This window comes from Heptranchias perlo, chromosome 2, assembly GCF_035084215.1.
Source record: "Heptranchias perlo isolate sHepPer1 chromosome 2, sHepPer1.hap1, whole genome shotgun sequence".
NCBI lineage: Eukaryota > Metazoa > Chordata > Chondrichthyes > Hexanchiformes > Hexanchidae > Heptranchias > Heptranchias perlo.
This window is the reverse complement of record NC_090326.1, coordinates 16,726,834-16,754,094: the sequence shown is the minus strand read 5'-3', so window position 1 is coordinate 16,754,094 and position 27,261 is coordinate 16,726,834. Positions and strand designations below refer to the sequence as shown.

The following is a 27,261-nucleotide window of genomic DNA, read 5'->3' as shown; positions in this document are numbered from 1 at the left end:
CTATCTAGGCTCAATTATGATGATTGTAAACAATTTTACAACACCAAGTTATAGTCCAGCAATTTTATTTGAAATTCACAAGCTTTCGGAGGCTTCCTCCTTCCTCAGGTGAATGTGGAAATGAGATTTCATTTCCACATTCACCTGAGGAAGGAGGAAGCCTCCGAAAGCTTGTGAATTTCAAATAAAATTGCTGGACTATAACTTGGTGTTGTAAAATTGTTTACAATTGTCAACCCCAGTCCATCACCGGCATCTCCACATCACAACTATGATGAAGGAGAGATGCTACATCACTAGAGAGCTATGCCTTTGTATTGCGTTCTACACAAGGGCGTTCAAACTTAACTATTATAAGCTGTTGACTTGACCCATCTGCTCCTGCTGTACAATAGAGCCAGACGTCAGTACAAATTCAGTATAAAAAGGGCAGAGCAATGATTGGAATATCAGTGTCCTGAAACAAAGGTGAAAATCTTGGAACTGAGCACTAGCTCAGCACAGGCCAGGGACTGGCGGTGGGACCCACATGTTTTGTGTGCCTTAACTACTCACTGGATAAACTCTGTGAACCATTGCAAGAGCACTGGACAAATCAAGGAAAAGCAGGATTCTCTTGATAGCTGGAATTCAAGATCCCACAAACAGCTTTGAGATAATGCCCAGATAATCTGTTTTTTAGTGATGTTGGTTGAGGGGTAAATATTGGCCAGGACACCGGGGAGAGCTCCTCTGCTCTTCTTCGAAATAGTGCCATGGGATCTTTTACATCCACCTGAGAAGGCAGACGACGCCTCAGCTTAACGTCTCATCTGACAATGCAGTACTCCTTCAGCTACCACTGAGCTACGGCTGCTACTTAATGTGAGTAAGGGATTGTAGATTGGGTTGACAATCCTCCTGGATTGACCTGGAGTCTCCGGGAATTAAAGATTAATCTGCGGGATAATACTGCGAGAAACCTGGGAGAAAAATCATTGGGGCATCAAAAAAAATGGTATGTTTTTTTCATTCTCTTTGAACATTTTCGTTTATTGGTTATAAAAATATTGCTGATGGGGGCAAAAAGGCTGTTTAACTGATCATCAAGAATCATCCAATCGGATAACGAAGAGCCTGCTTTCCAATTGGTGTGGGAAGGCGGTGTGTCGTGAGGATAGACACGTTGGGCGACCAATGGCGGGAGTGTGGGGGCGGGGCATTTGGAGGTGCTGTGATGAAACCTCTCGTAATACATCCAACCAGAGTTGGCACCCTAACTGTAGGGCAGTGAGCACACGTGGATCTGAACCGCCGGCAACTCAAGAAAGGACGGGGGGTGGGGGGAGAAAAGAGGCAAAATTAGTGACGACTCCAGCGGCTGCTCCCTCGCTCCTGTGCCAGGTTTAGCACTGCGTTTTCTTCCCTTTGTATAAAGCGATGTGTTTTCGAGAAAGGATCAAGTACAGATTTCCTGTCCTGCACCTTTTGATACTCAGCTCCTTCTGTTCATCAGATTTGTGGAAGCAAACAAAAGAAAACAGGAGGAGGGGAAAAAAAAGAGTCTGAATCTGTTCCTGTGACAAAGGTCGGGCTGGAGCCAGAAAGGCAGGTTACAATTTTTGAAAGATGTAATGTCAGCACAAGAGTTGAAGAGTTGACAGATGCATTGATTGTCCACCAACAGCAGTAGATTGAACTAGTGTGGACAAGGACTGTACATGAATAATGACCATATGCTCTTATTTTTTATTTAACTTAGGTTAATTGAATTTGAAGGATTTATACCTTGCTTTACCACTTTGGTTGAGAAGTTATGTTCTATTAGCTTATTATAACTTTTGTTTTACTGCCCTAGTTTTACTGGCCCAAGGCCCGATCACCCATCACCCCTGTGCTCGATGGTCGACATCGGCTCCCGCTTCCCCAGCACCTCCGATTTAAAATTCTCATCCTTGCATTTAAATCCTTTCACGGGCTCGCCACTCTCTGTCTCTGTAACCTCCTCCAGCCCTACAACTCCCACCAGATCTCTCCATTCCCTCCGACTCTGGCCTCCTTGTGCATCTCTCCCTCCCTTTGCTCCACCATTGGTGGCCATCAGTTGCCTAGGCATCGCACTCTAGAATTCCTTCCATAAACCCCCCCACCTCCACCTCTCCACCTCCCTCTCCTCCTTTAAGACCCTTCTTAAAACCTACCTCTGTGACCAAGGTTTTGGACTCCGCTCCTAATATCTCCTTCTCTGGCTCAGCATCCATTTATGTCTGATTATGCGCTTGTTAAGTACCTTGGGATCTTTTTCTGTTGAAAGTGCTGTATAAATGCAAATTGTTTTAGTTCAGATTCCAGGACACTGGCATCTGTGATCCTGCTCCTGATCTTCGCACTAAATCCAACCTCCTTATCCTGGCAGCAGGTTTAGGGTGTTTTTTATAATCACTCGAGACCTGTGCAAGTGCCACTGGGTTCCCAAAGTGTGGGTCTTCTTCATCTCAGTTTAAGCCAAATGTGAAACTCCTGGGTCTCACATGTTGTGAGAAAACCCATTTTTAGCCAGGCTTCCAGGTTACTGGTCCTCGCGAATTCACCCATCGCCCCTGTGCTCCCTGACGTACATTGACTCCCGGTCCGGCAACGCCTGGATTTTAAAATTGTCATCCTTGTTTTCAAATCCCTCCACGGCCTCGGCCCTCCCTATCTCTGTAACCTCCGGGATCTCTGCACTCCTCCAATTCTGCCCGTTGGTGCATTCCCGATTTTAATTGCTCCACCATTGGGGGCAGTGCCTTCAGCTGCCTGGGCCCTACGTTCTGGAATTCCCTTCACTAAATCTCTCCGCATCTCTACCTCTCTCTCCTTCTCTAAGACGCTCCTTTAAATCTACCTCTTTGACCAAGCTTTTGGTCACCTGTCCTAATATCTCCTTATGTGGCGTGGCAAATTTTGTTTGATAACGCTCCTGCGAAGTGCCTTGGGACGTTTTACTACGTTAAAAGGCGCTATATAAATGCAAGTTGTTTACATGGACTGACTTGCATCTGGCCGTACAAGGTCCATACTTTGGTAAATCGACAGTGCTAGTGCAATATAAAGTCACTTTGTCGACTTGTCTTTTTCTCTGTAGGGCTATGAGTCTGCCTAAGTGACTGGGATCGAGTGGGGTAAACGCTGGGAGTCAGCTGACAGATATTTGGGAGTCCCAGAATCCAAACTATAATGGTACCAAATAAAGTAGGTTTACTGTTGATCTTAAATAAAACTGCATCTCTTCAGTGATTGAAGCTGATTCTGTTATGCTCATGTTAATCACATCTTTGATTACTGTAATATATCCCACTTATGGTATTGTCAACTTGGTTCTTGCCTGTGAGTCAGCAATTATCAGTTCAAACTGCACTCCAGGCGGAAGGGATAAGATTTGGAGAGCTACAGGGAAAGAGCAGGGGAATGGGTCTAACTGGATTGCTCTTACAAAGAGCCGGCACGGGCTCGATGGGCTGAATGGCTTCCTTCTGTGCTGTAACCATTCTATGATTCTATGATTCCAGAATTGGGGCACATAATCCAGGCTGACGCTCGCAGTCCAGTACTGAGGGAGTGCTGCACTGTCGGAACTACAGTCTTTTGGATGAAACACTAAACTGTTCAGGTGCATGTAATATATTCCCAGTGTCCTGGCAAACATTCAACCCTCAACCAACAACAATAACACCAACAACTTGCATTTGTATAGCGCCTTTAATGTAATTAAAATGTCCCAAAGGGTTTCAAATGAGCGTAATTAGACAGAATTTGATATTACCGAAACAGATTTAAAAAATAATTCTCAGGATGTGGGCGTCACTGGTAAGGTCAGCATTTATTGCCCATCCCCAGTTGCCCTTGAGAAGGTGGTGGTGAACCTTGTTCTTGAACCACTGCAGTCTGGGTGGTGAAGGTGCTCCCACGGTGCTGTCAGGTCGGGAGATGCAGAATTTTGACCCAGTGACATTGAAGGAACGGCGATATATGTTCAAGTCAGGATAGTGTGTGACTTGGAGGGGAGCTTGGAGGTGATGGTGTTCCCACGAACCTGCTGCCCTTATCCTTCGAGGGGCTGTCGGAGAAGCCTTGGCGAGTTGCTGTGGTACATTCTGTAGATAGCACATACTGCAGCCACGGTGCAGCGATGGTGGAGGGAGTGAATGTTTAAGCTGGTGGATGGGAAGCTGATTAACTGGTCATTCAGCTCTGCTGTTTATGAGATCTAGCTGAGTGCAAATTAGCTGCTGCGTTTGCCCTGATAATAACAATGACTGCACTTCAAAAATAATTCCTTGTCTATGAAGTGCTTTGGGATGCCCTGAGGATGTGATAAAGAGCTGTATAAATGCAAGTGCTTTCTTTCATTCAAACTTTGATGCCTTGAAGGGAAAACCAGATTGGTGACTGTTACCAGATCTGTGATAAGCCTTTTAAAAACTGTAGTCTAAGATCCTTTCTCTTTGGGTGCAGTGATGCTGCCATTTTTGTGCAATGTTTTCAGGCAAAATTAGAATGTCACAAAATAAAGTCGAGACATAAATACCAATCGTGTTTCTTTTGCATCCAATACCCTCTTTGTGCTTAGTGACTGCAAGAAATTTCTGTCATTGCCTCTCTACTTAAAGCATTGAAGAGCCCCAACAACAATTTGCATTTATATGGTGCCTTTAATGTAGTAAAATGCCCCGAGGTGCTTCACAGGAGTGTAATCAGACAAAATTTGAGCAAGACACATATTAGGATAGGTGACCAAAAGCTTGGTCAAACAGATCGGTTTTAAGGCGGGTGGGGGCAGGGAAGAGAGAGAGAGAGACGAGAAAAGGCATAGGGAAGGAATTCCAGAGTTTAGGGCCTAGGCGGCTGTAGGCACGGCCGCCAATGGTGGGATGAAGGGAGTCACACCCCTGAGATCAAATGCCTCAGCACAGACGGTGATCAAACCAAACATCACTAATGGCTGTATGGCTGTCACTCAATGGATAATGAGCCAGATAACCTTTTATTTGTTTTTATCCCCCCCTTCTGTCCTTTTACAATTGAGCTTTTCAATTTCCTTTCTTTGTCCCAAATATCTCCACAGTGACTTTTTTCATAATTTTCGAGATCCTTCTTTCCTCAAGTTGTTTTACAGATACTGTGGCGTGCTTGGAGTTGGACGCTCGGCAGACATAAATATATGAAGGTCGCTTCTCAAGAAAGGCAGCCCCTCTTTTAAGTTAAAGGTGTCCTAAAAAAAAAATGTGATGAGAGATTAGAGCAGGAGCCGTGTATAGACACAAGGATAGGCTGTACACATTACTGACGGCTTCCGAAACGGATTGCTTAATTTTGTAATTCAATATATTTAAAAAATGTTTGAGATACATGACTAAGTGTGAAAATGCAAGCCCACCCTTTCCTCCTCCTCCCTGATGTTTCAGGAGACCTACAGATTGACTCCCCCGCACCTTTAATTGGCTGAGTTTATAAATAGAGCGGCTGGGAGGGGTGGTTTAAGTATCTGGAACCGGTTTCACTCAGGATTTGGTCAGTGGCAGACACGGAGAAGGGAGAAGATGGGGAGAGGTGGGGGCGAGTGCGCGGCCAGGTGCGCCTTGCTGCCAGTTCTTGGGCTGATGCTTTGCTGCTCGGTGGCTGCCAGCTCGGTGGAGGAAGCGGATCCCGACGGCTACACCGAGCACGATGAGTCTCACGGAGGCAACGAGACGGCGGACCACCCGCATGGCTTCCAGATCGTCACCTTCCATTGGGAGCATGTCCAAGCCCCTTACTTCATCGCGCTGTGGATCTTAGTGGCCAGTTTGGCTAAGATAGGTGAGTGAGGGGACGGCGATGGGAAGTTGTCTGCAGAAATGTTCCATAGACGTTTGCTTGTGCGAAATGTTTTCTTATCGAGCCGGAAAATAAAGATACGAACTGTTTCTTTTTTTTTTTTGCAATGTGAATGTGCTTTTTCTGAATCGGAAGCTCTTACTATTATGGATTGAGGAGGTTTATCCTCCAACGCAGTGAAAAGTCAGTTTGAGCTTCCCACTGTGGGGGGGTTATTGGCGATGATGCTCAGATCGCAAAAGGTGTTTTAGGGGGGAAAACTCGGAAGAGGCAGAATGAAGAGGACATCTGACATCTGTTTGGGGGTGGGGTGGGAGGGAAACTCGCACAAATTGTAGTATAAGCTCAAGTGAGGAAAGTAAGAACTGAGAGAGTTTGTAAAATTAGTTGAAAACCGATGTTTAATTGCAGCGACACACTCTCTCTCTCTCTCCTCTCTTTTATAACTGATTTGTTTCAGTATGCGTTTTGAATTTCCTTTTTATAATCCTTGCTTTAAAACGTTGACCTGCTCTATACTTAGACTGGTAATGGTTGATTTATCATTTGGGTTTTTAAATCCGTTGTGAATTTCACTCCCGAGGAAGGACGTTCATGTCATGATGATTTTTAACACCACGGGTCCAATTTCACCCATTTAAAAAAAAAGTTGCTTTATGTAAACTGCTACAATAACTTGCATTTATAAGGTGCTTCTAACTCAGAACAACCTCTCGAGGTGCTTTGCAGAGGTGCAGGTGGGGGGGAGCATGATCGCTTCCCTATCATGCAATTTTAAAATCTATTTGCAATTCTTGTCATAATGGATTGCCTGCTTGTATCTGTCCCAGGCAACAATTCCTTGATTAAAACAGCTGGCAGTAAGAGAGCCCACCCTTGCTCAGTGTTCTTCAGCTGAATGCTAGGAGGTGCCAGAGAGCAGCTCAGGTGAATTGTTCCACTTTCCAATCACTGGAATGTCTATTCTGTTGCTGTTGTTGGCATGGCAGCAAAGATTGCAAATGTGATGGATGTATCATAGTATAGGTACAGCTCTGGAGGAGGCCATTCTGCCCATCGTGCCTGTGCCAGCTCTTTGAAAGAGCTATCCAATTAGTCCCATTCCGCTGCTCTTTCCCCATAGCCCTGTAAATGTTTTCCCTTCAAGTATTTATCAAATTCCATTTTGAAAGTTATTATTGAATCTACTTCCACCGGCCTTTCAGGCAGTGCATTCCAGATCATAACAACTCGCTGTATTTAAAAAAAAATGTTTCCTAGTGTTGGCTCTGGCTCTTATGCTGATCGCCTAAAATCTGTGTCCTCTGGTTACCGACCCTTCTGCCACTGGAAACAGTTTCTCATTTACCCGATCAAAACTTTCATGATTTTGAACACTCTATCGAATCTTCTCTTAACCTTCTCTGCTCTGAGAACAACTCCAGTCTCTCCACATAACTGAAGTCCCTCATCCCTGGTACCATTCTAGTAAATCTCCTCTCCACCCTCTCTAAGACCTTCACATCCTTTCTAAGTGTGGTACCCAGAATTGAACACAATACTCCAGCTGAAGACTAACCAGTGTTTTATAAAGGTTTAGCATAACTTCCTTGTGTTTGTACTCTGCCTTCATTAATAGAGCCCAGGATGCTTTTTTAACAGTGTTCTCAACTTGTCCTGCTGCCTTCAAAGATTTGTGTGTGCACTGCCAGGTGTCTGTTCCTGCACTCCCTTTAAAATTATACCATTTTAGTTTTTTTTAAAATTTGTTCATGGGATGTGGGCGTCGCTCGCAAGGCCAGTATTTATTGCCTATCCCAATTGCCCTTGAGAAGGTGGTGGTGAGCCACCTTCTTGAACCGCTGCAGTCTGTGTGGTGAAGGTTCTCCCACAGTGCTGCTAAGTAGGGAGTTCCAGGATTTTGACCCAGCGACGACGAAGGAACGGCGATATGTTTCCAAGTCGGGATGGTGTGTGACTTGGAGGGGAACGTGCAGGTGGTGTTGGTCCCAGGTGCCTGCTGCCCATGTCCTTTTAGGTGGTAGAGGTCGCGCGTTTGGGAGGTGCTGTCGAAGAAGCCTTGGTGAGTTGCTGCAGTGCATCCTGTGGATGGTACACACTGCAGCCATGGTACGCTGGCGATGGAGGGAGTGAATGTTTAGGGTGGTGAATGGGGTGCCAATCAAGTGGGCTGCTTTGTCCTGGATGGTGTTGTTGGAGCTGCACTCATCCAGGTAAGTGGAGAGTATTCCATCATATTCCTGACTTGTGCCTTGTAGATGGTGGAAAGGCTTTGAGGAGTCAGGAGGTGAGTCACTTGCTGCAGAATACCCACCCTCTGATCTGCTCTTGTATCCACAGTATTTATGTGGCTGGTCCAGTTAAGTTTCTGGTCAATGGTGACCATTATACCCTCTATACCCAAGTCCAGGTGTGTATCGCTCTATTGCAGTGGTCATAATACTGATCCCGAGGGAACACCACTGCTTCCCTCCAGTCTGAAAAACAACTGCTCACCACTTCTCTGCTTCCAGTCCCCTAGCCAATTTTGTATCCATGCTGCCACTGTCCCTTTAATGCTGTGCGCTTTAATTTTGAAAACAAGTCTATAATGTGGTACTTTATCAAATGCCCTTTTGAAAGTTCATATATATAACATCAACTACGCTACCCTCATCAATTCTCTTTGTTACTTCATCAACCTATTTGCTGTTTTGTGGCACAGGGACTGGTGCTCGCCCTGTTCCTGAGTTTGGAATTTGTCGGATTGGATTCTCAGTGCGTTTTTAAACATTTTATACTTTACAATGGAGTGCTAGAACCATGACCGTTGCCTTTTGGATGAGGTGCTAAACCAAGGCCCCGTCCATCTACTTAAATGGATGTTTGAGATCTGATAGCATTATTGGAAGAGCGGGGAAGTCTCCTGGTGTCCCAACATTTTTCTCTCAACCAACTCCACCAAAAAATAGGTTAATTGGTCACTCATCCCACTGCTGTTGGCAGGACATTGCTTTGTGTAAAATGGCTGCTGTGCTTGGCTACCAAACAACATTAACTGCATTGTGAAGCAATTAGTTCTATGTGACGCACTTTTGGCATGTACTGAGGTGTAGTAATAAAAATTTAGATTTATGTAGTGTCTTTAACATAGAAAAACGTCCCATGAGGCGTAATATTAAAAAATGCTGAGCCAAAGGAAGAGATATTGGGAGGAGCGACCAAATGTTTGGTCAAAGAGGGGGTTCCTAGTTGGGTGGAAGGTGAAGAGGTTTAGCGATGGAGAGGCACATGGCTATGAAATGATTTAAACAGTAGGATGAGAATTTTAAACCTGAGGTGTTGGTGGACCAAGCAAGCGGGATCTGGTATTGGACTGATCCAGTCAAGAGCGTTTTGTATGAGTTATGGAGGGCAGAAGATGGGTGGCTGGCCAGGAGGGGGTATTGGAGTGGTTGAATCTGGACATGACTAAGGCATGGATGAGGGTTTCAGCAGTGTAGGGGTAGAGGCAGGCAATATTACTGAGGTGGAATTAGGCAACCTTTGTGATGGAGAGGATATGGGGTTGGAAGCTCGGCTTGGGATCTAATAGGCCACTAAGTTTCCAAACTATCTGCTTCAGTCTGAGATGGTGGCCCGAGATGGGGATGGAATTGATGGCGAAGGCGCAGAGTTTGTGGCAGAGGTCTTCAGAATGTTTATCTGGAGGAAATTGTGACTCATTCATGACTCAATGTCAGAGGAGCAGTTTGATAATACAAAAGCAGTGAAGGGGTTAGAAAGATGATGAAGTAGAGCTGAGTGTCATCAGTGTACATGTAGAACCCGCTCCCATTTGTTCGGATGATGCTGCCAAGTGCAGCATGTAGATGAGGAGGAGGCCTGAGGCTAGATCCTTGGGGGATTCCAGCGGTAACAGTGCGAGGTTGCAAAGAGAAGCCACTGCAGGAGATGCTGTGGCTATGATAGGATAATTGTAAACAATTTTACAACACCAAGTTATAGTCCAACAAATTTATTTTAAATTTCACAAGCTTTCGGAGGCTTCCTCCTTCCTCAGGTGAACGTTGAACATTCACCTGAGGAAGGAGGAAGCCTCCGAAAGCTTGTGAAATTTAAAATAAATTTGTTGGACTATAACTTGGTGTTGTAAAATTGTTTACAATTGTCAACCCCAGTCCATCACCGGCATCTCCACATTATGATAGGATAGGTAAGGGTGGAACCAGGTGAGGGCAGTACCACTAGGCTGGACAGTGGAGGAGGGTGGTATAGTCAACCATGTCGAAGGCTGCAATGAGGTTGAGGAGGGATAATGCACCATGGTCACAGTCAAGGACTTTGGTTCGGGCCATTTTATTGTTGTGGGAGGGGTGAAAACCTGATTGCTGAGATTCAAATGGAAGTTGCTCTATATAATTGCCCACTTGTAGTTTTATATATGCCGCACTCTTGCTTTTGTATTGTAGTTCAGGACCTGGTGTCTCCGGATGTGCTGGGCTCCATTGTCAACATGGAGACTCAGAGAACAAGCTGTTTTGGGACCAGCTTCCTGTGGTAAAATGTCCATATTCCAACAAGAGAAACATGGACACAGAAGTGTTAACACTGTGAAGTGTTAATACAGTGGAGTTGAGCTGACTGAAGACGACCCTTGTGTTGCTGTCTGCTGCTCCTACAGTATTTATTTAAAAACCCTGTCCCTGTCGCTCTTGACTGCATCACTGGCCCTTCCATGGGAACAACCTAGATAACTGATTGACCTCAATTGCAAAGAAGTTTAATGGCTAAATGATATGGGGCAAGTTTCAAACAAGATTTAATTTCAGAGGACAACAACCAAAAATACTTGTGCTTTGAAAAATAAATATAACTTTTTATATAATTAAAATCCTTTCCTTTTAACCATTTATTGTGCTGTGTGAAGGAAAAAAATCCTTGCATTATTATGGATTTTAAATAATTGGCAATTTATTGAAATTTTGATGAATTTCAATTTAAAGTATTGGTAACAGGACTTTTTTTCCTCTCAAACCCCCCCCCCCCAAGCCTGGTGCTTCGGATGGTAGAATCCATAGCCTTGAGTGGATCTGAGAAATGTAGAGAAGGTATGATCCTCAGAGGGTGGCGAATCAGCTGATCTCACCTGCCATAGTGATAGGGGTGCTCCACTCTTTCCCTGCAATGAAAGCAGTCCAATTCAACCAGGGCTCCTGCTCCAGATGGCCTGTTTAATGGTTCATGTTGGAAAATGCATGGGGATCATTGGGTGAGGCCAGGATTGGGCTGGGCTGCGTTGCACATCATGGTAGAATAGGCTGGTGCTGATAGCAAAGAATAGACACTGGAGTGCGGTACCAGAGGGCAGTTGGTGTCTGTGGAATTGTATCCCAGCATGTGTCGGCCCTTTTGGAGAGGAGCACATTTAAAAAAAAATTCGTTCATGGGATGTGGGCAACGCTGGCACGGCCGCCATTTATTGCCCGTCCCTAATTGCCCTCGAGAAGGTGGTGGTGAGCCGCCTTCTTGAACCACTGCAGTCCGTGTGGTGAAGGTTCTTCCACAGTGCTGTTAGGAAGGGAGTTCCAGGATTTTGACCCAGCGACGATGAAGGAACGGCGATACATTTCCAAGTCGGGAAGGTGTGTGACTTGGGGAATGTGCAGGTGGTGTTGTTCCCATGTACCTGCTGCTCTTGTCCTTCTAGGTGGTAGAGGTCGCGGGTTTGGGAGGTGCTGTCGAAGAAGCCTTGGCGAGTTGCGGCAGTGCATCCTGTGGATGGTACACACTGCAGCCACTGTGCGCCGGTGGTGAAGGGAGTGAATGTTTAGGGTGGTGGATGGGGTGCCAATCAAGCGGGCTGCTTTGTCCTGGATGGTGTCGAGCTTCACTCCTCCGGGCAAGTGGAGAGTATTCCATCACACTCCTGACTTGTGCCTTGTAGATGGTGGAAAGGCTTTGGGGAGTCAGGAGGTGAGTCACTTGCTGCAGAATACCCAGCCTCTCACCTGCTCTTGTAGCCACAGTATTTATATGGCTGGTCCAGTTAAGTTTCTGGTCAATGGTGACCCCCAGGATGTTGATGGAGGGGGATTTGGCGATGGTAATGCTGTTGAATGTCAAGGGGAGGTGGTTAGACACTCTCTTGTTGGAGCTGGTCATTGCCTGGCACTTGTCTGGCACGAATGTTACTTGCCACTTATGAGCCCAAGCTTGGATGTTGTCCAGGTCTTGCTGCATGTGGGCTCAGACTGCTTCATTATCTGAGGTGTTGCGAATGGAACTGAACCCTGTGCAATAATCAGCGAACATCCCCATTTCTGACCTTATGATGGAGGGAAGGTCATTGATGAAGCAGCTTAAGATGGTTGGGCCTACGACACTGCCCTGAGGAACTTCTGCAGCGATGTCCTGGGGCTGAGATGATTGGCCTCCAACAACCACTACCATCTTCCTTTTGCTAGGTATGACTCCAACCACTCGAACGTTTTCCCCCCAATTCCCATTGACTTCAATTTTACTAGGGCTCCTTGGTGCCACACTCGGTCAAATGCTGCCTTGATGTCAAGGGCAGTCACTCTCACCTCACCTCTGGAATTCAGCTCTTTTGTCCATGTTTGGACCAAGGCTGTAATGAGGTCTGGAGCCGAGTGGTCCTGGCGGAACCCAAACTGAGCATCGGTGAGCAGTTTATTGGTGAGTAAGTGCCGCTTGATAGCACTGTCGACGACACCTTCCATCACTTTGCTGATGATTGAGAGTAGACTGATGGGGCGGTAATTGTCTGGATTGGATTTGTCCTGCTTTTTGTGGACAGGACACACCTGGGCAATTTTCCACATTGTCGGGTAGATGCCAGTGTTGTAGCTGTACTGGAACAGTTTGGCTAGAGGCGCAGCTAGTTCTGGAGCACAATTCTCCAGCACTACAGCCGGGATGTTGTCGGGGCCCATAGCCTTTGCTGTATCCAGTGCACTCAGCTGTTTCTTGATATCACGTGGAGTGAATCGAATTGGCTGAAGACTGGCTTCTGTGATGGTGGGGATATCGGGAGGCGGCCGGGATGGATCATCCACTCGGCACTTCTGGCTGAAGATGGTTGCAAACGCTTCAGCCTTGTCTTTTGCACTCACGTGCTGGACTCCGCTATCGTTGAGGATGGGGATGTTTACAGAGCCTCCTCCTCCTCCTCCCGTTAGTTGTTTAATTGTCCACCACCATTCATGACTGGATGTGGCAGGACTGCAGAGCTTTGATCTGATCCGTTGGTTGTGGAATCGCTTAGCTGTGTCTATAGCATGTTGCTTCCGCTGTTTAGCATGCATGTAGTCCTGAGTTGTAGCTTCACCAGGTTGGCACCTCCATTTTTCGGTACGCCTGGTGTTGCTCCTGGCATGTTCTTCTACACTCCTCATTGAACCAGGGTTGATCCCCTGGTTTGTTGGTAATGGTGGAGTGAGGAATATGCCGGGCCATGAGGTTACAGATTGTGCTGGAATACAATTCTGCTGCTGCTGATGGCCCACAGCGCCTTATGGATGCCCAGTTTTGAGCTGCTCGATCTGTTCTGAATCTATCCCATTTAGCACAGTGTTTGTGCCACACAACACGTTGGATGGTGTCCTCAGTGCGAAGACAGGACTTCATCTCCACGAGGACTGTGCGGTGGTCACTCCTACCAATACTGCCATGGACAGATGCATTTGTGACTGGTAGATTGGTGAGGACGAGATCAAGTAAACTGGAAAGGGGAGGGGGGCAGAGGTGGTGGTATGGAGAAATTTTCCTCCTCCTCTTTTCTCTTTCCCCCCCCCCCCCCCACCCCCTGCCAAGCCAAGGTACAAATTCACGCAGGAGAACGGTTTTGCAGGTTCTGATTGTCTTCTGCTACCCAAGTGGTCATTCTTCGAGTGAGCTTTGGTGCGTTCGATAGACTGTCTGTCTGAGTCTGCATGAGTTGGTAATATTTAAGGCATTGCATTACCCAACAAGCTATCCTGGCAGCTGTATTTACAGTATTAACTCATGCCTAAAACAAGTGCTTTATTTAAATGTCAGTGGAGCACTAGTATGAAGAGAGGTTGCAAACTTCTGATCATGTCACTGTACCATACATTCTTTAATAAACTGTCTAATTCACAATAGTGCAATTAGATACCCAGAAGCAAGTTAGAAGGATGTTATAGGATCTCTGGATTCTGATGTCCTAAACGGAGAAAACGAAGCTGGAAACTGCCATGAATTTTACATGATTGCAGATTAACGGTGTCTCAGGTGATGTGTTAGTTCAAGTGTCGGCCTTGACTCAGTGATAGCACCTTCGCTTCTGAGTCAGTCGTGGGTCAAGGAACTTGAGCGTATAATCTAGGACTGACGCTCCATCTTTCAGATGAGACATTAAACCAAGGTGTCTTCAGGTGGATGTACAAGATCCCAAAGCACTATTTGAAGAAGAGCAGGGGAGTTCTCCCTGGTGTCCTGGACAATATTTATTCCTCAATTATCATCGCAAACAAATTAACTGGTCGTGTATCTCATTGCTGTTTGTGGGACATTGTTGTGTGCAAATTGGCTGCCATGTTTGCCTATATAATAGTGCCTACACTTAAAAGTAATTAATTGGATGTAAAGAGCTTTGGGATGTCGTGAAGATCTGAAAGATGCTATATAAATACAAGTTCACTTTTCAAGGTTTCTATCTATCTATACATCTAAAGTCTTGTGTCTAGCAATATAGACAAAAAAAATCCTTATTTGCTCAAGTATTTAAAAAGAAATCATTTTAACTCATTGAAAGAATTTTCACTTATATTGTCCTCCAGACAACCCAAAGTACTTCGGTCAAGTGCAGCAGCCCATTATCATACTGCGAGATCTCACAAACAGCAGAGATGAAGCACCAGTTTATCTGTGTTGTTGGCTGCAGAAACCTCTGAATCTTACTTAATTCAGCAGCGCTCGTGCCTTACTAGCACAACATGTGGCGGGGAGGGAACATAGGCCTTGGTTAAAACAGAGGAGGAAGAAAGGACAGAGCAAAATAAATAATAGAAACAAAGGATACAGGTGGCAAATAAATGAGTGTTTGCGTATATATCTGTTTTTGATAAACTCTTGAATTTGATTTAGCAATGCCGAGGGCCAGAGACACTGAAGGGTAAGGAAAAGGGGATGAAACCTTGTTTTGAGGGTTATGGGGGGTAAAGAGGGGGAGAGGTGAGTGAGGAATCCTATTTGTGGGGTAGGTGAGAGCAAGAAACCCTTTTGAGACAGGGACAGACTCCCTGTTGTGGGGAGAGGACCTGTCCTCTCCCCTCCTCATCACGCTGACTAGTATGGGGTCACTGGATAGTGCTGGGAGTAAGAATCCTGGATTTCCTCTCCATCCTTTGTCCAAGAGCACTTGTATACTACTCTTCAATGTATGAAGGGTTCTTCCTTTCTTCCCTAAAGCTGTGTTATCAAAAGGACTTTTTATTTCTTGTTAATTCCTCCCCTCCCCAAATCTGGCAAAAAATGATTTTTTAATAAAAACTGCAAAGCATTGATATCTAGGAGTTACTTCTGATTAATTTGGGATGAACCTGCCTGACCAACCTCCTAGATTTCTTTCGAGGAAGTCATCTAAATCCAACACTGATGAGTGCTTAAACTTCAAAAAGGCATTTGATAAAGTTCTACACAAAAGGTTACTAATTAAGCTCAAAGCTGTGTGGATTCAGAGCAATACTTGGGTATGGATTAAAAAATTGACAGAAGGAAAGGAAAAGAGCATTGGTTCAAAGGGTAACATCGGTATCGGGGGTTTGTACTAAGTGGGGTGCCCCTAGGCTCAATATTAGGACCAGTGCTGTTTCTGATTTACATCAATTGCCTGAATTCACAAACTCAATGCAAATTGGTTAAATTTGCAGAAGATGCCAAACAGTTGGGGGGAGTGGAATTGAAGGAGGCATCTTAGAAATTACAGAATGGCCCAAACAATGGCAGATGGAATTTAATGCAGATAAATATAAGATATGGCACATGGGAAGGAGAAATGATTAACGTGTACTTCATGAATGGTATTGAAATAGTTAATGATGAAGTTGAAAAAGACCTAGGAATTTTAGTATACTCAACATGTCCAAGAGTAGTGTTCCAGGAGACCAAGGGGCTGAATGGCCTACTCCTGTTCCTGAGACATTCAAGTGCTGGAACTAGTGTCAGGGGATTGTGCTATGAGGAAAGATTGGAGCAACTTGGGTTTTTCAGCTCGAAGGAGGGTCTGAGAGGTGATCATGTCTCGGGATGCAAGATAGTAAACGGTATAGAGAAAATTCATCTGGAATATTACTTCAAAATACTTGGGAGGAGGACAAGAGGACATGTGTTCAAACCAGTAAAGGATGGCTTTAGGATGTCAGGAGGTGGTTGTTCACAGTGAGTGATTAACACTTAGAATGGATTCCAGGCAGAGTGGAGGTGGTAAAAACCATGGAATCATTTAAGAAACCATAAGATGCAGCAACTGAATGGCCTTTGTCATCCATAAGTATCTTGTGAAATGTGTAATGCTTACAGCTAGTGTTAGTGATGGGGTAGGGAGGTCACCATATATGGTGGTGGGGGCTTATTAAAGTCCTTTATTTTTAACATTTGATGGGCAGGATGTAAGACTTCCTCACAGCACTAGTGACATTTAAATCGTAAATTAAAATAGTGTCTTCCTTTTATTGTCAGCCTCTGGGACTATTCTGATGTCGGTGCTTACTTGATCAAACTTTATTTTTCGGTTTGGAATGTTTTGCTGTGAAATAAAACAGCCATTTTCATGTTTTGAGGCATGTTGGATAGGGGAACTTGCCTCTTCAAATAGCACCATCGGAATCTCTTCCATATCTGAGTTAAGAAAGAACTTACATTTATATAGCACCTTTCACGACCTCAGGACATCCCAAAGTGCTTTATAGCCAATGAAATACTTTTGAAGTGCAGTCACTATTGTAATGTAAAGTTAGCATCTCCTTTGAAGATTGGCACCTCTGAAAATGCAGCACTTCCTCTACTGCACTGAAGTGTCAACCTAGATTGTGTCCTCCAGTCCTGGAGATCCAGTGGGGATTGAACCCACAACTGTCTGACTTCAGGCAAAACCTCTACCAACTGAGCTGAACTGATGCAACTGAATAAGGAACACGGTTCCAAATCCTGTGTAAAAGATGTAGGCTTTACTTCTTAACTTCTGCTGGATAGCTGGTAATTGTTTGGCCCAGTAAATTCATTCCAATAGAGGTACTGATGTTTTGTCATGTTTTCACAGACCAATGTTGATTGTACAGTAGATGAGCAATGAGTCAGGTAATTGTTTTTTGGGAACATCAATTTGCATGTTCAACTTGTTATAACATGAAAGGACTCAAATCAATGAATCAGTGCATTGATTTTAATAGCCATTTCTTTCATCCCTCAGAATGAATTTAATTGTCTTCTGTGGCAATGAATCAGTCTGGTGTATACTGTTGTCTCCAAGATTTCCAGTAAAAGTGTAATGATGGTTGTTACCACCTCCGAGACTCTTTTGTAGTCTGACTACCCGGAAATTAAATCGTACTATATGAAATTAAAAATGAGTGCGATGCGTGTTTGCAGTTTCTTGACTTGCTAATAAATTTTTGCCAGATTGCTTTGTGGTTTTCAAAATTTCAATTTTATGGTGGGATGAATCTTATAATCGTCAACCTTTGGACTGTTCAGAGAACGGAATCCAAATTTCTCCTTCAGTGCTGTTTGTGTGTGTGTGTGTGTGTGTGTGTGGGTGGCACAGGGGGAAAGCCCAGAATTGAATATGCCAGTAGAAAGCATTGGACTGCAATCCAACCAGGGAATCATTGAACAAATTAAAAATGCTATTTAAAGCACACATTTCATTTAATATGGCACAACAAATCTGATGCCGACTAGATTTAATAGAGGGTTTTTTAAAATTATGAAGGGTTTTGAAGGTAGAGGGGAATATTATTTCATCTTGGGAGTCAGTGACCAGGGGTCATGGATTTAAAATTGTCACTTGAAAACTGGGAATGTCTTAATGATGCATTAGTCTATGGTTCATTTATGTGATTTGGTTCTTCCTTTGGATTCCACACACAACCTTCAGATCTTTGGGATTGATCTTTGGATATGACCAAAAAATGCATCACAGGAGTGTCCCAACACAATCTCTCCAGCATTCTGCTGACTCTTCCACATCCCATTTGTGCAGGTAGGATGGGGTGGTAAGTCTGACTTTTTTAAAAGGACATTTGCCTTTTGTTTAAGACATGGTAGTTTGCAACTGTAACGGGTGTCTCAGTCGAGAACTCTCACTTTGCTTGAATTTCCTTCTTGCCCTCTCCCTCCCCAACCCTTGGGTGCTGAGGCGAATTCTCGTACCTACTGCCCTTGAGCTGAGATTGGCAAACTCTGTGTAGATTGGACATCAGTCCTGGGACATGACTGTTGTGCATGGCTCAGCAGCGTGCCATGCAGTGAATTCGTCCTTTGCACTAGTGGGTGCGTTCTCCAATGAGGATATTTTAAACACCTGTATATATCCATACAATAGTGTGCATTCTTCAACAGTGCTGTGACCAATTTGCTCTCCATCTCCATTGGAGCCGCTTTGTGATCCACCATCGGAGAAACTGAAGCCTCTGATGTTTCAAGAGGTGATCTGATCAATGTGAATATTTGGAACTAAATCATTTGGTTTAATTTTGTTACCCTGAGTACTCCAAGGACACTTCCTTTTTAATTAGTCAGGAACACATAGATCAAATATATATTTTAAAAAAGGCGTTTCTGCTATTTGAAGTTTGGGGGTTGCTACATTAAATGATTTTCTGTGACAATCGATCGATCGGTTTCCTGGTCTCATTTTCCAATGGCTTGTTTTTGTTTGCTCCCATCTTTTGAGAGTTGAATACCAACTTTTAACAAAACAGTAATTATTTAAAACTGGCAGATTTCCCCCATTTTATTCTTGTGCTGACTTTCCCATCTACCTAAGGAAAGTAGAGGGGTTATCGCCAGCTGGGATGCATAGATAACCTGGTGGAAATGCATAATCTTTTAACACCCAGCAAAAAGTTGGCAGTGATGGTGATAAAACTGACCTACCTATTACCCATACATGTTCTCTTCAAACTGAAATTCTAAATCATCTTTTACAGCAATCCCACCTATACCTCCTGGTTTGTTGATGGCCTCATTCTATGCTTGCGTGGAGTCTGACTTCCTTTGCTTCTATTTTGTACTGATGTGGAGATGCCGGTGATGGACTGGGGTGGACAAATGCAAGGAATCTTACAACACCAGGTTATAGTCCAACAGTTTTATTTGAAAATCACAAGGAGAAAGCCTCCGAAAGCTTGTGATTTTCAAATCTTACAACCTGGTGTTGTAAGATTCCTTGCATCTATTTTGTACTAGCAAGAGTTCAGTTTGATGTGCAAAATATTCTTTGGATCCTTGTAATGAACTAACTTTGGGTTTTACTTTCTTCTGTTTCTCTGCAAAGACCTGTGGTTTGTTCTTTGGGTTTTCTATAGCACAGATGGGAAATATTGAATCTAATGCAAGGTTCATGACTAAGTCTGACACTTTGTACCAAATATCATAACCTTGTTGGTTAAAGTTTTGTGCTTAACAAAGCGTAGGACGTCAGAACTGGGGAATGGAACACTTCTTCCGATTTCAGATGTCAAGTATTTGTGCAATGAGCACTCCCGGGTCAGGTGTAGCATAGACAAGTTAGAGTAAAGCTTTATGCTGTACTTGAGCAATTTACCTCAACTTACTGAAATACATAGACGTTACAACATGGGAACAGGCCATGTGGCCCAAGCAGCCCGTGTCGGCATTTATACTCCAGGCAAGCAGATAATTCTAATCCCATTTACCCGCCCAGTTCCCAGACCCCTTCATCCCCTTTTCCTTCATCCACCGACCCAATCTAATGTTGAATGTTGGCATTGTTTCTGCCTCAACCACTAACCCTGGACGTGAATTCTACAGCCTGACAACTCTGTGTAAAGAGGTTTCTGCTGCTTTGCGTTCTAAATCTCTACCGTTTAATGTTGTATCTAGGGCCCTTCGTTCTAGACCCCTCAACTACTGGAAACCATGAAAATTTGGCAAACCTTTGAAGTCCATTTAAAAAAATGCAGTATCTCTGCTTTTAGCCTTCCGCTTCCCCATGCTGCTTTTCTTCAACTAGGAGGGTAGCTGCTCTATAGTCTGGGCTTATTTGCAGCCACTGGTCCTGATATTTCATGAGGGTTGTCCCAAATCTCTTGTAATTCTGACAGAACCCTGAATAAAGGCAACCGGCCCGTTACACCAGGTTTTCGCTGTTTCATTTCAGGAGACTGAGAACAAAAATCTAGGCTGACACTCTAGTGCCAGTACAGAGGGAATGCTGCACTGTTGGAGGCTGTCTTTTTAGATGAGACTTTGAATTGAGGCCCCATTTACCCTCTCTGATGGATGTAAAAGATCTCATCGCACTACTGGAAGAAAAGCTGGGGAGTTCTCCCTGGTGTCCTGATCAAAATTGATCCCTCATCCAATGTCAATAAAACAGATGATGTGGTTGCTGTTTGTGAGACCTTGCTTTGTGCACATCAGTTGCTGCATTTCCTACATTATAACAGTGACTGCACGTCAAAAGTACTTCATTGACTGTAAAGCGCTTTGGGATGTCCTGAGGTCGTGAAAAATGCTATATAATTACATATACAGCATAGAAACAGGCCATTTGGCCCAACAGGTTCATGCTGGTATTTATGTGCGACATGAGCCTCCTGCCACCATTCATCTAACCCCATCAACATATTCTTCTATTCCTTTCTCCCTCACGTGTTTATGCATCTATGCTAGTAGCCTCAACTACTCCTTGTAATAGCGAGTTCCACGTTCTAACCAGTCTCTGGGTAACAAGTTTCTCCTTAATTCCCTATTGGATTTATTAGTGACTTATTGTATATTTATGGCCCCTAGCTTTGGACCCCACTGCAAGTGGCAACATCTTCCCTATGTCTATCATATCAAGCCCTTTTATAATCTTAAAGACCTCTTTCAGGTCACCCCTCAGCCTTCTCTTTTCCAGAAAAAAGAAACCCAGCCTGTTAAATCTTTCCTGATATGTATAACCCCTCAGCTCTGATATCATCCTAGTAAATCTTTTTTGCACCTTCTCCAATGCCTCTATATCCTTTTTTTATAATATGGAGACCCGAACTGTTCACAGTCCTCCAAGTGTGGTCTAACCAAGGATCTATACAAGTTTAACATACTTTCCTGCTTTTCAATTCTATCCTGCTAGACAGTACTTGGTTTCCTTTTTTTATGGCCTTATTAACCTAGTGATTTGTATATCTGTACCCCCATATCCCAATGTTACACTACCAATTTAGACTTTTATTTTCCAAGGAGTATGTGGACTCCTTATTCTTCCTACCAAAATGCCTCACACGTCTATATTGAAATTCATTTGCCAATTTCGCACCCATTCTTCAAGTTTATTAATGTCTTCCTGTATTTTGTCACAGTCCTTGGTATTTACTATACCCCCCAATTTGGTGTCATCTGCAAATTTTGGAATTGTACCCCTGACCCCCAAGTCCAAATCATTTATGTAAATGGTGAACAACAGTGGTCCCAGCACCAATCCTTGTGAACACCACTTTCCACCTTTTGCCAGTCTGAGTAACTACCTTTTAACCTTTATTCTCTGTTTTCTGTTTTGTTGCCAGCTTGCTTTCCATTCTGCTACTTGTCCCCTGACTCCACATGCTCTGACCTTAGTCATGAGTCTACTATGTGGTACTTTATCGAAAGCATTTTGAAAATCCAAATATATTACATCCACCGCATTACTCTTGTCTACCCTTTCTGTTACTTCAAAGAATTCAGTAAGGTTGGTCAAGCATGACCTTCCCTTATGAAACCCGTGCTGACTATTCTTTATTATATTTTTGGTTTCTAGATTATTTTTCTATTACATCTTTGATTAAGGATTCCATTATCTTTCCTACCATTAACGTTAAGCTAACTGGTCTATAGTTCCCGGGACTTGTTCTATCTCCCTTTTTAAATATAGGAATCACATTAGCTGTCCGCCCTATTCCCTTTTCTAATGAATTTTTATATATATGTAATAGTGCCTGCTACCTCTTCCCTACATGCAAATCTTTAGATGTAAGATTGTGACTAGTTGGTAGGGATGGAATGGATTTAAACTGGGTATTTTTAATGTAAAGTAATGACCTCTTTGTGGTAGATTCATGTCTGGCGCATAACTTGGAAGGTTATCTGAAGAGCTCCTTTGTAGATCCCAGAGAAGGTTGATTACTGTTGCAAGACTTTTTGAGACAATACATTTTGAATGATATTGATCAAGGGAATCATTGCAGAAGCATGTCTTTACTCAGCTGTGATCTCCATTTTTTTTTTTGGTCTGCTTTGCAAAAACTGAACATGATTGACTTGAAAAGCCCCAGATATGTGCATAGTAATTTTTGGAAAGTGTGCACAATGGTTCATGAAAGCAAGTGTGTGGGTTCTGTGGCAGTGATGCGCTAATGGCAACACTGTAGTGGGTGTGATATTTTACAAAGAAATAAACATTATATAACATTAAAATAAGTGTCTTATCCACACTGTACATTACCACTTTTTGGTTCAAGCCAAATGATCTAATTGCAGGAATATAATGTGATGTGAACAAAAAAACACACAGTGCAGAACCTTAAGGCAACAGTAATGGCTCCATGATTGCTCTTTGGGTAAATTCACCACCTGGTGTGGTACTGAGCCATGCAGACCCAGTAGATCCTTGGTCTCTTGACTTAGCTCATCTCAACCAGGATGTACAATTGGTCTCTGAACTGAGAGATTCAGTAGGGGAAAAGCAAAATGAGCCAGAATCCCTCTGATTGGTACCCAGCGACCATTACTTGAAAGAGCATCTGTGGTGGTGGGAGGTGGAGGGGGTGTGCAGCTGTGATGTGGGCATGGTCATATAGCCTGGCCATACTTGCTGCCTTTGTTTATCCAGGAAGAATGGCCATTTGGGTGCAGTACTAATTGGAAGGCTGTAGGTGCTTCTGAACTGTCTTCATGATCCGTTTAGATAATTAACATCCCAAGCTTTCTTTACATTTAGTGAAAGGGTATGGTAATGGTGGCAATGTATTTGTTCTATCAGGCTTGAGTGAACAAAGATGAGAGCACTGCAATTGCCCTTAGTGGTTCTGGGCAGGGAGACATCAGGAGAGGTCAAGATTGGACTCTGATGTGAGGTGTCCCATTATCAATTACTCTGCCAGTGTTGATTTGGTTGAAGTCCTGGAGGACTCCTGATACCTCCTGGAATTGTACTCAAGTGGGAGTCAATGACATCAGGGCAGAGAATCCTGATGGGAGAGTGTGTTTGGCTAACCTTGTCCTGTTTATTAAAACATAGGAGTGTAAATGTTATGGCATCATTTGGATGAAATATCATTATGGTACAAACTCTGTACCTTTTTATACTTTTAAATAAAGTTGGTGATTTAATTTTTTTTTGGGGGTGGGGAGGAGGAGACAGAAGAGAAAAGCCACCTACTGCATGGATATTCTTTCTCCCATTGCCCCTTGGGATGTGGATGTCACTGGCAAAACTGGCATTTGCCCACCGCTAGGTTGCCCGGAGGTGGTGGTGGTGGGACTTCTGTTTGATACAACTAGGTGACTTGCTAAGCCACCTCAGAGGGCAGTTTAGAGTCAACCACGGTGTGGGACTGGAGTCCTATGTAGGCCAGACCGGGTAAGGATGGCAAGTTTCTTTCCCTAAAGGACATTGAACCAGTTAGATTCTTACGACAATCAATCTGCTTCATGGTCACTTTTACTGGTACCAGCTTTTTAGTTCCAGATCTTAAAACTGAATTCAAGTTCTCAAGCTGCCATAGTGGGATTTGAACTCTCATTCTACTGGATTATTAGTCCAGGACTAGTGGTCCAGAGTCCAGTAACATAACCATTAGAGTACTGTGTGCACATATCAAATCATTCCCTATAGTCACCATGTAGCTTGTAGAGTGCTTTCACTCCTCACTCTTCAGTATGGCTAGGAGTTGTCTCTAATGGTATGAAATGGACTCTGTGCCAACCTGGGATGGGGCAGAGATTGATGAAGAAAACAAGCAAGAAAAATTAAATGTAAAAGGGAAAGAACGCAACACTTGAGACAGGCAGTGACTCTTTAATACTGCGATCAGAGTCACAGCCTGCACAATGCTAGTCTACTTTTTGTAATTCATAGGTTCCTGTCATGTATTTCCTTAACCGAAACAGCGACTCATTTATTTTGCACTAATTGTGTCTCCCTTTATCCTGCTTGTTTCAAATACATCTGGTATGTTATTTTCACTAAGCACTTGTCCAATTATCCTGCTTAAAAATAATTGTTCTTAACCAGTGACATGCACTTGAGTCCAGTTGAGTCTTTAATCTATACCGTTGCTTCCTCCACCTTCTTCCTAACCCTCAGTTCTGCCAACCTATGCCTTAAGCTCTGGATTTTGGTAAACTGGCTGCGTCCCTATGGGGGCGGGGGGCGGCGGGGGGGGGGGGGGGAAGAGAGAGAAAGAGAGGACATCTTCCAAATTGAACAAATACTTCCTGCAAGAAAAACACACACATTGGAAAATACACAACAGGTCAGTCAGCATCTAAAAAGAGAATAAAAAACAAGTTTGTAGTTTAGGCATAACCTTTTTTTTGTCTAGTTTGAATTGAAAACTAAAACTGAAGATAAATAAGCACTCTGGCTGGGGGTGGGAGAGAGAAAAACATTGGATAGTTCAATCACCAGTAATGCTGATAGGTTGAATGACCACCCACAAACTGCTTAATTTTAAACTCTTTAAGATGATAGTGAAATTTGTTGGGGGAATGGAGTACATAAAGAACAAAAAAATACAAGTGCTGAAATGGTGAAAGGACAGAGGAGCAAAACAATCATTGTGATTGCAGGGGGCTGGTGGGGTGGGAGGTGAGGACTAGGAGCACTTGTCAGATAATTTTCTGCCACCTACAGCCTGATCCCACCCCTAAATGCATCTTCTCTTCCCCACCCTGTGTGTCTGTGTGTGTGTGTCTCTCTCTCTCTCCACTTTCAGGAGGGAACATTCCTTCAGGAATCCCTTCACTCTTCCAGCACCCAACTTCCAGTTACCCTTCCCTTGCCCTCTTCCCATATAACTGCAGCAAATTGCTCCTTCACCTCTTTGCACACAGCCCCAAATATCCCTTTTGTGAGATAACAATTTGTGTACTTCCTCCAATCTAATGTATTCATTTTATTTTACCTCTGCATTTGAAGACCAAATGCCCATTAGGTGCTTGCTTCACCAATGCCTCCATTCTGTTGGCAAGTGTTACTCTTGACCAACCTGTCACTCTCCCTTAAATCTAAGGGTTTCAGTTGCATTGGAGACTCCACTTCAACTCCCTCCCATTCTCTCCATTTTTGGCCTCTTGCACGGTTCCAACCAGGATCAATGCAAGCTTCAGGAACAGTGTGGAGAATAATGTGAAGTAATGGAAGGATTTGTAGGCTGATTAACGGTCTGACAGGCCGCGACGTGAGCACACCTTCCATGGCCGTAACCATCTTTATACCAGACGATTGGGTGGTCAGTCATATACAGCAGGAGGGTTTTATGGGCTCCCACATCCCCTATGATTTGTGGGGGGGCAGGCACCCACACAAACCAGATGCGAGAATCCTGTTAGATGTTGTCCCGGAGCTCTGGTCTCCACTCATCTGGAATGTCTGGAATGGGGTTCAGAGGCAGGAATGCTACCACTGAGCTAAAGACTTGCTCCAGCTTGCAGGTCATTCAACCCGTTTAACTTGCTCTCTGTGGCTGAAGTTTTTTCTCTGCACTCTCCCTTTTAATCTGTCATACTTAAATGCTGCTTTGTTGGAGTTCTGATGAAGGGTTACACCGGAAACGTTAACCTGTCTTTTCTCTTCACAGGTGCTGACTGACCCGGATTTGCAGTTTTGTTTGTATAGAACGTCTTCCTGTGATGATTTCCCAGTAGCTTGGTTTGGGGTCTCGCAAAACGTGATATTGGGTTTTCACGAGAATCCCCGGCTGACCCTAAAAAAAACCTGTTTACTGTTAAACTGAATTATCAACACTTGACGTGCCCTCTACTGGGGAAATCTCTACACTGTTCCTAAATGGTCTATTACTGTGTCTAAATGTTGAAGTCCTGAAAAGAAATCTTAAGGATTTCGAATGCATTTCCTGGATACCTTCCAAAAACCTCACGATATCCTGTTAAAGGCGATCATGTGAAGTGTGACTTTTATTTAAAAAGTTTTAAGTGTTGAAAAGACAGTGCTAGAGATTATTTAGTATTGTTGGCTTGGATCAGATGGTAGCACTCTTCCCTCTTGAGTCAGAAGGTTGAGGGAATTGGAGAGGGGACTTGAGCACAAAATCTAGGCTGAAACTCCAACAACAACTTGCATTTATATAGCACTTTCAACATAATAAAATGTCCCAAGGTGCTTCACAGGAGTGCTACCAAACAAAATTTGACACCAAACCATAAGGTGATGTTAGGACAGGTGACCCAACAGCTTGGTTAGAGGTAGGTTTTAAGGAGTGTCTTAAAGGAGGAGAAAGAGAGAGGTTTAAGGAGGGAATTCCAGAGGTTAGGGTCTAGACAGCTGACGGCATGGCCGCCAATGGTGGAGTGATGAAAATCGGGGATGCGCAAGAGGCCAGAATTGGAGGAGCGCAGGGATCTCGGAGGTTACGGACCAAATGCTGGAATATGGGATTAGAGTAGACAGGGCTGATGGCCGGCGCGGACACGATGGGCCGAAGGGCCTCTATCCGTTCTGTATAACTCTATGACTCTCTATGACTCTATTGTAGGGCTAGTTACAGATGGGGAGGGGTGATGCCATGGAGGGATTTGAAAACCAGGATGAGAATTTTAAAATAGAGGCGTTGCTAGACCGGGAGCCAATGTAGGTCAGTGAGCACACGGGTGATGGGTGAACAGGACTTGGTGCAAGTTAGGATACAGGCAGCAGAGTTTTGGATGAGCTCAAGTATATTGAGGATGGAAGATGGGAGGCCAGCCAGGAGAGCATTGGAATAGTCAAGTCTAGAGGTAACAAATGGATGAGTGTTTCAGCAGCAAATGAGTTGAGGCAGGGGCTGAGATGGGCGATGTTGTGGAGGTGGAAGTAGGTGGTCTTCATGATGGAGCGGATATTGGGTTGGAAACTCATCTCAGGGTCAAATAGGACGCCAAGGTTGTGAACGGTCTGGTTCAACCTCAAACAGAAGAGAATGGCTTCGGTCTTCCCAATATTATATTGGAGGAAATTTCTGCTCATCCAAT

General features: G+C 44.0%; 1 protein-coding gene across 1 annotated transcript; it reads left to right on the top strand.

Annotated features, from left to right (window-relative positions):
* Positions 1-5,527: 5,527 nt before the first annotated feature.
* Positions 5,528-26,273, top strand: LOC137335259 (sodium/hydrogen exchanger 3-like). Its single transcript, XM_068000542.1, has 2 exons — positions 5,528-5,820; positions 25,872-26,273. Exons 1-2 carry the CDS (start codon positions 5,562-5,564, stop codon positions 25,880-25,882), a joined length of 270 nt encoding a protein of 89 aa, XP_067856643.1. The 5' UTR covers positions 5,528-5,561; the 3' UTR covers positions 25,883-26,273.
* Positions 26,274-27,261: the final 988 nt, after the last annotated feature.